The sequence below is a fragment of the Manis pentadactyla genome, chromosome 6 (assembly GCF_030020395.1).
Source record: "Manis pentadactyla isolate mManPen7 chromosome 6, mManPen7.hap1, whole genome shotgun sequence".
NCBI classification, from domain to species: Eukaryota; Metazoa; Chordata; class Mammalia; order Pholidota; family Manidae; genus Manis; species Manis pentadactyla.
Window position 1 is genome coordinate 99,006,028 of NC_080024.1, and position 12,388 is coordinate 99,018,415.

The 12,388-nt window shown below is 38.9% G+C and overlaps 1 protein-coding gene across 4 annotated transcripts in view; it reads left to right on the forward strand.

The window, feature by feature from the left end:
* DSC2 (desmocollin 2) overlaps positions 1-4,720 on the forward strand; it is a 30,957-nt gene extending 26,237 nt beyond the window's left edge. The window contains exons 14-17 of one of the 4 annotated variants that reach the window (XM_036885895.2): positions 344-468; positions 1,650-1,907; positions 2,451-2,496; positions 2,586-2,803. In XM_036885895.2, coding sequence (XP_036741790.2) covers positions 344-468; positions 1,650-1,907; positions 2,451-2,486 — 419 coding nt within the window. In that variant the 3' untranslated portion in view covers positions 2,487-2,496; positions 2,586-2,803. Of the gene's footprint in view, positions 1-343; positions 469-1,649; positions 1,908-2,450; positions 2,497-2,585 lie in introns of all 4 variants that reach the window. The other 3 variants (XM_036885888.2, XM_036885909.2, XM_036885903.2) reach the window with 3 other exon arrangements.
* The last annotated feature ends 7,668 nt before the right edge of the window (positions 4,721-12,388 follow it).

Below are 12,388 nucleotides of genomic sequence, written 5' to 3' on the forward strand. Positions count from 1 at the left end.
TTTACAATAACGTTCAAGACGCATTCTTAGAACCCACCCCGTTATCAATAGCTGTTCACTTGTATATAAAGCCGCATTTATATTTGACACACACAGATTTGACTCCTATCTTGAAAGAGCATTCATATATAGTTCTAGATATTAGCATAGACATAAATGTCAACATTTTTAGTACTGCATTTAGTGTGTCTGGTGGGATGTGGTTAGAACAGACTTCTGTTGTGCACTGTTTGGACACGGCCGTCATACGTGCCTTTTCCGGAAAGTTGCTTTTGCATTATCATCCTAATTCACACTTCACACTGTTTTATGATAAGCTGAAGGAGTCTCTCTCATCCTCCAGGCATCCTGTTTACTTTAATCTGTGGGGTATCTGGAGCTGCTAAACAGCCAAAAGTATTTCCTGATGACTTAGCCCAGCAGAACCTCATTGTGTCAAACACAGAAGCTCCGGGAGATGACAAAGTGGTGAGCAGCTTGTCTTTTTGTAAATGAATACAAAGGATAAAGTGGTCTGACCACCTATAATTATTTTTTTGGAACTAAGTTTAATATTTAAAAGGTCATTGGTTCCATGGAACAGATAAAATGATGTTGACACCCATGGTAAGTAATATATGGCATTTTAATTTGGCCATATAGTGTTACTTACTAGTAAAGATCTTTCAACATGTCATTATTACTTACTACTTCAAATATTTCATGATTTTAAATTCTTTTTAAGTATATTGAAACTGCTGTTAGTGCTATAAAAATATTTCATTTAATTATTCACAGATCATCATAATTGTCTTAATTTTTTTTTCTGGTAACAGCAGTAAAATGACTGCAAGCTTTGATCCACGTGGGAAGAAATTTAATGGAGTCTTTCTGGCTCTAATATAGGTTAGAAAGGAGCCTGAGGTCTATTATCTGAAGTAGAAAGAATGCTAGCAAGTGACAATAGGGATCTAGCTTTGATTTCTAGCCTAGGATGTGGTTGAGGAACAAATCAATTCCCCACAAAAAGCATAAGTGATGATTAGAGTACTAAAGATTCAGGAAACAATAAGATGTTGGCATCTAGGAAGGTATTAGAAAAAAATCAAACTTCAAGTTGCCTGCAAAAACACAACAGAGCCAAAGCTTTGGTGTTCTTATCTCCCCAACTTGTTTTTATTTCTGTCCATCACAGAGACTTATTACAGCCAGGATTTTTATGGCCACTTTTTTCCTATTCTTTTTGTTTTAGTTGAAGGGGAACTAGGTTAGACACTGAACAAAAAATACTGATCATTATTTCTGTTCCTGCTCTAGTCAGGGGAAGGGAATGAATTTAAACTAAGCAGGGTTAAATACATGTGAGACAGTAGTATGGAATCTTGATTTTGTGGTGTGAAGTGCTGGAAGGATTTAACAAATGAAGTTGCACAGTATCTTAAGAAGTTTTTAAAGAAGGAATATACATTAAGCTTTCTGACTTCCAAAGTACAGACCCATTGATGTCTGCTATTTGCTTCTTAGATTGGATGTTCCATGACATGCTGGGGTCACAGTGGTTAACTATTAAGACTGCCAAACAGATTTAGTGCCTGCCTCAGAGAACTAACCTTCTAGCCCAGAAAGTCATGGCATTGTCTGCACAGTTTGTTCATTTCCTCTCATTTCAGTATTCCACGAACGGCTTCATGAGCCACGCTGTGGGTGGCTCAGCTCAGGGAATCTGTGGCACGCTGGGATCGGGAGTGAAGAACGGAGGGCAGGAGACCATCGAGATGGTGAAGGGAGGGCACCAGACCTTGGGCTCGTGCCATGGGGCCGGGCAGCAGCCCCCGCTGGACTCCTGCAGGGGAAGGCACGTGGAGGTGGACGGCTGTAAATACTCGTACTCGGAGTGGCACAATTTCACTCAGACCCGACTCGGTGAAGTGAGTTCCCTGCAGGGCCCCACAAATCTATTTTGATGTCTTTTCAACTTTCTAAATGATCACAATTTAGTGACCTGATCTTTGTTTTCAGCTATTAATTTACTAATTGAAAAGTTGTTTCTCCTTAACCTTGATTTAGTTGTGTTCAGATACTGAGTTGGAAATTTACTTTTCCATGTATTTTGTTTGGTTTTTAATTCTTACTGAAATAATGTGATGATATTTAAATTACTTTTCTCATAACTTTGTGTTCATATTTCCCATCTGACCAGTCATGTCTTAAAACCACAAGTGTGGCCTCAGGCAGTTGCAGCCTGCACAGCTACTGTGCCTGCCTGGAAGAATCCGAGCCCACACCAGTTTGGGTTAAGGTCGTGGGTACAATTCGCTGTAGCCACACTTCAGAAAGGGAAAGGAATTGATTATGCAAAATGAACACTTAAGTATTTGCTGCCAAATGTGTGACTTTTAGAAACATGCTCTACAGTGAATTCATAGTGTGATTTATGATACAGACCAATCATGTGCATTTTTTATATGTAGGAATCCATTAGAGGACACACTCTGATTAAAAATTAAACAATGAAAGGTAAATAAAAGCAATTATTTTTATGTTAGTAAGTTTTGGTGTTTAAAAATAATAATAATAAAATATGTTGTGTTTCTTCTACTCGGCAGAAGGTTCAGTTGTGTAATCAGGATGACAGCCATCAGCATGCACGAGACTACATCCTTCCGTACAGCTATGAAGGAGGAGGATCAGCGGCTGGTTCTGTAGGCTGTTGCAGTGAACGACAGGAAGAAGATGGGCTGGAATTTTTGGATCATTTGGAACCCAAATTTAGGACACTCGCAGATGCATGCTTAAAGAGATGAATGTGTTCTAAGTCCACAACTGGCTTTATCACCTTTTGTTTTAAATTACATGCCAAGATTTTTTAAAATAGAAGATGCTATGTTTGGGCTTTTCCACCTTTATTTTGATGGGATCTCTTTAGCCAAATGCATATTTACAGAGAAATGCTGTAAATGCGTATACAACTTTCCAGTTTTCACATAGTTTTGAATTACTTATCATCCATCCAAGGAGACCCACAGATAGGAAAATTAGGGAAGTCTACATTATTGTTTACATTTGGATGTAATGACAACAGCCACTTTATAGTGCAGTAAAATGTTTTTAATGCGAGTCTGTGTGGTAGACTCCTTGAAGTATAACCTAATAGAAAACTGGAGAAACCTTGCTTTAGTATCATCTTCCGTTTCAATTAATTATTTGTGTGGTGCTAGAAAACTGTTGTCTGCTAAACATTATAAAATGTGTACATTGCACTCTTGGTAGTGTTTTGTTCATATGACATGGCCTTTCCTCCAAGTGCCAAGGGAGAGTCCCCAAAACCAGGCATTGCCTGTAACTACAATTCCATTTTCTGGAGTTTTGTTGCCAGGTTTTATTCGATATAAAATATTGTGCTGATACTACATTTCCTCTGTTACTTACGTTATGAGTGAAGTTTAAGTTTAAAAAATGCTTTAATAATGTATTTTTTAACTCTTTCAGGGTTTGGTCTATGATCTCTCTCTCTCTCTCTCTCCACTTTATTTTAAAAATTCCTACTTGGTTGGAGAATTTAAAAATACTTTAAAAAAGTCTCTCTTTCCTTCTCTTATAAAGTGAGTTACTCTGCTGTATGTGTATATGCTCTTTATTTCTTAAAAGCAATGATATGTTGACTTTATTGTTGCAAATATCTTGGTTGCTTCATTATCTCCTCAAGAAAGAACCTATAATTTTATCATCGAAGCTGTAGAAATATGTCATACTTTTCTAAGATACAACATTCTATGTCACAAAAAAATGATAGTGTAATTAAAACAGGGAGGTGGATATTTCTCAGACAATAGCATTTTTATACTTTTTATCTCTAAGGCAAACATATGGTTGATAAATGCAAAATAGTGGTGGTTTTTGAAATAAGCTTTGAAATACAGACTTTCTGAAAGCTCTGTAGATAACTATTGTATAACTTTTTAGGTGAAATGGCTAAACATATCTATGTGTTTATAAAGTTATTTTTTTAATATTTTGAGACTACAGTTTTCAATGACTATGGAAATGGTCCAAACTATTTAAATTTTGGAACAATAAGGCAACATTAAACTTAACAGCAACCGAATTCCAGACCAGGTTTCATGACTGTTCTCTGTTATGCTGACCATATGGACAGTTTAAACATATTTCTAATATTTATGATTGTTCATGTGTGTACCTTTGATTCACAAGATTGGTTTAAAACAATTGTTTTTAAGGATTGACACTGGGTAGTTATTCAATAATCAATTTATCTTTCCAATAGTTTCATTACTGCTCAGTGAAAAATACCATTTCTCAAAGCTGTTTTTTAAAAAAGATGTACAAAAGTCTTCTATATTGCTACTTATGATGAAGTAAATCAAGTAGTTTTAAAAAAATCAGTGTGTTTGTTAATCATGTGTTTTATAGGAGTTTGTAAGATTGTATTTGTCTTACTTAAAGAAGTGTGTCTCTTTAGAGTCTTATTCTACATTTTTTAGAATTTTAGAGTTTGATTTTGAGTTGTTGCTGGTCCATTATCACATATTTACATAATCTTGCTAATCTAAAGACTGTTATTCGATGGAATACTGGTTAAGTTGCATGATTTATCTTTTTTTAGCATAACATGGGGGTATTAGTAGAGGTCCTTTCCTGGGTGGCTCTAAGACATTTGAATAAAAAATGGTTTTTAAGCATGAAAGTCATACAGCGTGGTCCACCTAAAAGGCACATTTAAATGCTAAATGATTTAAAATAAGTTGCATGTGCAACCCATTTCATAGTAACAAGTCAATTAAAAAAATAGGATAATTGAAAGGTTTTTATTTGCTCGTTTGTTTCTACTTTAGAATAGTTTGTCAATTGAGGATATGTCTTGGTAATACAGACTCCCTGATGACTGGGTCTTACCTTACATATCCAGTGGTTTAGAACATATATTGCAAAGTCAAAGATTGCTGATGCACCTATAAAGGACTGCCTCATTTGAAATACTACAAAACCATGTGGTTCAAATTGGATGGAAAGCAGAACATCCACTTCTTAAAATGGGCATGAACTCAAAAGCCTTATAGTGATCATGTATGCTTTCTCGCTGCCCTGTTCAGCCTCCCTTGCCTTCTCTCCCAGCTGCCTTGCCGCAGAGGCAAGCAGTTGCTTGCTTGGGAGTTGAAGGCTCTTTGGCAGTCTCCATGGTAACCGTAAATGCAAAGACTCCAGAGAGAGTCTTTAAAGCAAATCCGTGCTGCACCTTACTAGCTGTGGGATTTCTGAAGTCACTTAAACACTGAGTCTCATTTCCTCGCTTGTATAACCTATATTCAGGGGGGTTGTAGGAGTTCAATTCATAGTTTTGTTGTCAGAGTTGAAAGGGTTAATTCATGAAAAGAGTTGTCACAGAGCTAGCACTCAGACTGCAGGTGCTATTCTTACCGCATGAGAAGAGAACACCTCAGCTGGGAGTAGTCATAGCCCCTGTCTCCACTGTGCTTTGCAGCTGACATCTTGCTATGGACTTCTGTCCATCCGTCTTTCCCAGAAGCCTGACCATCACCGGCCTGTGACGGCCTTTGGGAACTTCGTAGCTCATGTTGTTTCCAGGTCTCTCATTCTTGCTATTCACGGAGCTATATCTTAAACTCATGGCCCACATCTCAGTGTGATAAATCTTGAGACTTAAATGAAAAGCAGATGAAATCCCTAATCAGCCACAATCAGCTGTATTTTGCCCTCTCGAGGGTTTTCTTCTAACAAATGCAAAGTGCTTCTCAGAAGGAGGAAGGCAACGGGGCTCTGCTGTTAGTTCAGTATGGTCTGTATTTGGACTTACCTTGTAATCGTTTTTTGCTTTTTTTTTTTTATCCCTTATCTTAAGACTAGTTTTTATCTTGGTTCCCAGCTCTTGTGCAAAATCTGACTTGGACTACAGGCTTCCTCTTTAGTCTCTATCTCCAGTCTTCCTGGGCTCCACATTGAAGTCTGGACACCAGGCTTTGCCCTGGCCAACCCCTTAGACAGTAACATACTGAGATTACAGCACTTTGCTTTCCGTGTGTCTCCAGCCATCATATTTTCAGTCACTTTGAGGTTACATGACACCTGTGCAGAGCCACAGCTCTTACTCAGCTTTTCTACATATCCTTGTTGTCCTTCTAGTACTTTAAACTTATTATGCAAACATCAAATCAAGTTCTTCTGGGTTTCCTATGTAAATAATTACTTAGACTTGAAATCAAGAATCCTCATCCCTTTCTCTTGTTTGCATAGCACACCCTTTTTGTTGCCCAAAACCACCAAACTTTCTGAGAATTTTAAATACAACTTCATTCATCCATTCACTTTTTGGCATATAGTCATTTAATGCTCTACCAGTAGAGCCTGTAAGACCTTCCTAATAGACTGTGCCGGTGTGAGGAGGTGCAAGAGCCAGCTACTCCCGCCCCCCTGCATGCACACGTACACACACACACACTGCAGTACGAGACTAGACAGTGGTCCGGAGTGGGTCTGAGTAGGGACTGGTCCATGCCTGTATGACATCGCGTGACACACGGCACATAGGGTGTGCTTGATACATGTGAAAAGGAATACAGGTGATGCAGAAAACCTGTGCTGTTCTTGTGAGGGAGTAGTGCTCCTCCTGCGCCCCAGCCACGTGTTCACGCGCATGAACAGTGCCTCCTGCTGCCCCCGGTCCTCTCTCGTGTGTTCCTTGCTCTGGTACCCCAGTTCAAACCCTCAGCATCCCCCAGCTCCGATGAGGGTGTGCCTCCACTCTTCCCTCTTCCCTCCTTCCAGCTGCCATCAAAAACAAGAGAAATCGTGGCATTCTGCTGCCCTTAGACCTTCCATAGTTTCAGAGAATAAATCTGAGATGCAAAATCAGATCCAAATACCAATGTCCCTGTACCCACCCCCCCACATCCTTCCTCTCTGTCTCTGTCTCTCCCTCTCCCTCTGTCTCTGTCTCTGTCTCTCTCAGTGCCCCTGCCTTTGGTAGTGTCTGTACTCGCCACCCACTGTGTCTCTGTAAAACAGACTGTTCTGAAGATCTACTTCCCTGAATACCGTGCTAAGTCTCCCTTAGTGTTTAACACCATCGTTGTGGTCTGGTCTGGAGCTGGGAATGTCTTTATTTTTCTTGATGAAAAGTAGCAGTCATTTTCTAATTATTTTAATGTTTACCTTGTCTCAAAGTTTTAATAGAAACATCAGTTAATTTAAATCCTATTTTTTTGCATAGCATATATAGAAATCTGAGAATAAATATAATTTTAAAAACCTTTTACATAATAAAATATTTATAAAACTCTCCATGTGGCTCATTGATTATTAATAAGACTTCAGAAAGTAAGTTCTAGGACAGTGATAGAATTTGGATAGTTTCCTAGAAATCAGGACAGGATTTAACTTGTAAGATACAGTATTCTACAGTTATAATTGGGTGTACTGTTTGTTCCAGAATAATAATTTAAACCCTGCCAATGCAGTTTAGGGTTAAACAGAAAGAAAAAGACAAAAACTTTTTTTGGTCACAGCCATTTTAGTTTTGATTAACAGATTCATTTATCTCCATAAGATTTTTTTCAGAGAAAGGACTAGGGTCTAAAATTCTGGGATTTTGTCCCAACCTTCCTGGAACTCAGCTCTGCATCTTTAAGTGTCACATGACTCTAAGTTCTTTGGGTTTTTGTTTCTTCAAAAAATGAGTTAGACCAAATTATATAGTCATTCTCAACTATAAGTTTCTATGATTCTCTGTTAATTAAATATGAGTGAGTGGCAGTTCAGTGTTGGTGAAACCTTGATTTGCAGACTTCTGCCAAATCAGACTGCATTTCATATGTCTGTAGTATGTGGGGCTGAATGTCAAGGGTCAAAGGGTTATAGTTTGGTGTTAGCTCCCTGTCTGCTTGAAGCCGGTGAGTGGCCCTGAGAACACGTCTTTGACAGATAGTCTGTCTGGAATCCAGGATTCTCCTGACGCTTTGGTTTATGTTACCTGTCTGGATACTCACCTGAAACTAAATGACTTAGGAAGCTCCTTTTTGCTGTGTTAGTTTTGAGTTCCTTTAATAAAATTGCCAATATTATCTTTGGTAATTTTTATCCTCTTGTAATTTATATGAGGTACCTCACTTGAATCTTGGCATTTTTATGGGAAATTTAAAATGGCAATATTCTATCATGTTATTTAATCATTTTACCATTTTTCCTTTAAAGAGTGTAAAGGACCCAAGTTCTGTGAAGACTTGCAAAGCTGATTATACTCAGAAAGGAGGAACCGATTGGTTTTCCAGCAGATCAGATGTAATCCAGAGCTTCCCATGCTAACGGATGTACTGTAGGGCAGGTGGCCCCACACTCAAAGGTCACCCTACTTGACATGGAACAGAGGTTATGGGTAAAAGCCCTCTGCATTTAATGATGTGCAGTACTGGAACACCACACTCAGTGTTCCAAAGCTTTTGAAAAACATATTTGAAAACCAGATTTGTTATGTTACTCTCACTGGTTCTCTTAGAGTGCTAAAACAATACTAAAATGTTTAACACTGTAGAGGAACCTCCATATTTTCATTATTGCACAATGAGAACTGTATATGTAACTCTAAAACTAAAAGTATGTTACTTGCCTGAATCTCCAGGAACTTAAAGCAGAATTCAGGACTCACTGGTAGTAACTAATTCATCTCCACTCCCTATTTCAAAAATGTGCTTTATATAATTTAACTTGGTAAGCTTTCTTTTTAAAAAGTAGGACATAAAATAAATACACAAAATGTTTATCAACTATTTTTTTTTTGTAGATAATTATTTTTTATTGAAGGGTAGTTGACACACAGTATTACATTACATTAGTTTCAGGTGTACAACACAGTGATTCAATGTTTATATACATGATAATTCTAGGTACCAGCTATCACCATACCAAGTTGTTACAATATTTTGACTATATTCCTTATGCTATACATTACATCCCAGTTACTTATTTATTTTAAAATTGGAAGTGTGTACTTTTTTTTTTTTGTGAGGGCATCTCTCATATTTATTGATCAAATGGTTGTTAAAAACAATAAAATTCTGTATAGGGGAGTCAATGCTCAATGCACAATCATTAATCCAGCCCAAGCCTAATTTTCATCAGTCTCCAAACTTCTGAGGCAAAACAAACAAGTTCTTACATGGAGAACAAATTCTTACATAATGAATAAGTTACATGGTGAACAGTACAAGGGCAGTCATCACAGAAACTTTCGGTTTTGCTCATGCATTATGAACTATAAACAGTCAGTTCAAATATGAATATTCATTTGATTTTTATACTTGATTTATATGTGAATACCACATTTCTCTCTTTATTATTATTATTTTTAATAAAATGCTGAAGTGGTAGGTAGATACAAGATAAAGGTAGAAAACATAGTTTAGTGTTGTAAGAGAGCAAATGTAGATGATCAGGTGTGTGCCTGTAGACTATGTGTTAATCCAAGCTAGACAAGGGCAATAAAACATCCACGTATACAGAAGATTTCTCTCAGAACGGGGGGGTGAGGTTCTAAGCCTCACCTCTGTTGATCCCCAATTTCTCACCTGATGGCCCCCCTGCGACTGTGCCTGTCTTAGGTTGTTCCTTCCTTGAGGAATCTTACCCGTCTCTGGCTAACCAGTCATCTTCCGGGGCCATACAGGGAAATGTAAAGTTGGTAAGTGAGAGAGAAGCCTTATTGTTTGAAAAGGTTAGCTTTTTACTTCTTTGCAGATTTATGCCCTGTGGCTTCTATGCCCAGCATTTGTCTTGAGGTGTCTTTACCACTTGGAAGAATTATGATACTCGGTAAATTTGATATGAGGCACGAATTCTATTTAAGGGTTGTAATTAGGAAGGAAGAAGAAAAGCTATAGAAGTAGCAGGCGGAAGAAAACATGGGAAGATTGATTATTTCTTTGACATATCTTCTTGTAGAGTAACTTCAGCATGTATAGGTTTTAAGCTACTACTTAAATTGTGCACACACATTAACATAATAGGAGTATAGTTACATAACCAAAGCATACCTGTAATTACCAGCCATCTCCAGTGAAACCAAGAAAACCAGTTAGGCACCTTAGGCATTTGTGAAAACTTATCTATGATATGGTGGATATTGTCCAACTGAACTTGAACAGTCTGAGAGAAATCAGACAAATTAAAACAACCCATTCCTGGGGAATGTTCACATCCCTTATGTTCTTTTAACAGTAAATAGTCTGTAGTTGTAAGATTTTGGAGCGCTACAATTTGCACATCTCCTAATTCTTGATTGAGTTCTGACAGTATAGATCCAGTCAAATTTGTTGTTTTACTGTATGCACAGGCCAGCTTAGATATCTCCTTCATTCCCATGGCAAGTCCAGGAGCTGGTGGGATGAGTGCATCTACAGCTGTAGCAGTGCGTGGATCTTTGTTGGGGTTTTTTGCTGATCATCTTCTGGCATGAGTCTTCCAGAGAGTGCTGATGTTGGAAGTTCTTTTTCATATCGTATCTTAGTTCATTTTCGGGGTAGCCAAATTAGGCTTTGATCCTCTGTATAAACACAAACAGACCCTTTGCCTACACTTTTATATGCCCTTTATACCCTTGTGTAGAACTCATTGGAGGTCTCCACACAGGAACTGCCTTTTTTTTTTTTGTATCACTAATCTACACTTACATGATGAATATTATGTTTACTAGGCTCTCCCCTATACCAGGTCCCCCCTATAAACCCCTTTACAGTCACTGTCCGTCAGCATAGCAAAATGTTGTAGAATCACTACTTGCCTTCTCTGTGTTGTACAGCCCTCCCTTTTCTCCTACCCCCCCATGCATGCTAATCTTAATACCCCCCTACTTCTCGCCCCCCTTATCCCTCCCTACCCACCCATCCTCCCCAGTCCCTTTCCCTTTGGTACCTGTTAGTCCATTCTTGTTATCAACTCTTTTTTATTCTGCTAATACAAACCAGCAAAGATACAAGAATAAAACTAATATTCTAACACCTGTGTGTGACACTTCTATATTTTACGTAATGCAAGTCAATATTCTAATTGCTAGGATTAGAGTAGGAAATGCAGGAGACCACACAGCTAGAGAGAACCACAGCTAGAGAGAACCCACAGATGTTCCCTCCAGAGCTTCGACACTGTAGGACTTAAGGAAGGAGCAGGGAGAACACGCCACAGCTGCGCAGGAGGCCTGTCCCAAGGAGGAAACTGGAATTCGAACACATTACCCTCAAGCTTCCTAAGGGATCTGCAGGTTCCCCACGCCAGGCCCTTCACCACCAAAGTCTAAAGTTCCCAGATTATCTATTACCTCGAACACTCGTATCCTCTCAGGTAGTGTGATGAGATAACTTATCTTCCAAAGTAGAAAACTTTTAGAACGGAAGGGTCACTTCTAAGAAACAAATAACCTGGGATCACATTAATAAACCCAGACTGTCCAGCATAAAATGAGACCCATGGTCCAATCCTCTGCCACTCTCTGTCCCATGAATGCTTCCATTCTGTCCTTGGGAATTCATTGTCTGAACAAAATTACCACCCTAGATCTTTAATCCAGGTGCACATTTCCTTCACCCTGTTACTCTTACTCTGGAAAGGGACCCTCCAGGCCATCCCATGTGTGGTCTGTCCAAAGTTCGACTGCTGGCTTTTCTGTCCCACCTCCTGAGAGGGGCAGACGTCCTCCTTCCCCATCGCTGTCACTGGCCATGGGACCGTCCTCCTCCCTCCTTCCCAGCACGAATCTCAGATTCTTCAGTGCGGGAGTCACTGGACCGCATCATCCGTCATACCTTCCTGCCGGCATCCGGCATCCGTTCAATGCTAGACACTCCTTAGTTGTTAAGTACTTTAGCAGCTTGCTCACCTTTTTGGTTTAATCCACCAGTCCTCTGCTTTTCTTCAAAATGTAACCACCCAAATTCTCTGGTGGCTTAACTCCCATGACCTTTTGTACAATCCCTCTTCAGTTACCCGTTCTCATGGCTGAACTTTTGATTTTGTCATAACCTTTAACTATACCACACCCAAAATGTAAATTGCATGATTTCTGAGCACCTCCTTTTAGCTTTCTAATGCCTTTACACTAGTATTTCTAATCTGAATATTCAATAAAACTCAAGCACCCTACCACTTTCTTAGTCTCATTGATCTCACCCTTCTTTTCCTTTGTCAGCTTAAGTTGATTTATTTATTCATTGCTTTTATCCATTGCCCCATATCCCTCACATCCCTTTCCCCTCTCTTCTTTACAACCACTTGGCAAGACTCTCCACCTGCTCATGACTCACCTGAACCCCGGAACATGGCTTAAAGAAGAGCATTCAACCATGTTGACTCTCAGTCTTGACCCATAATTCTGTTACCTAAGTTCAAG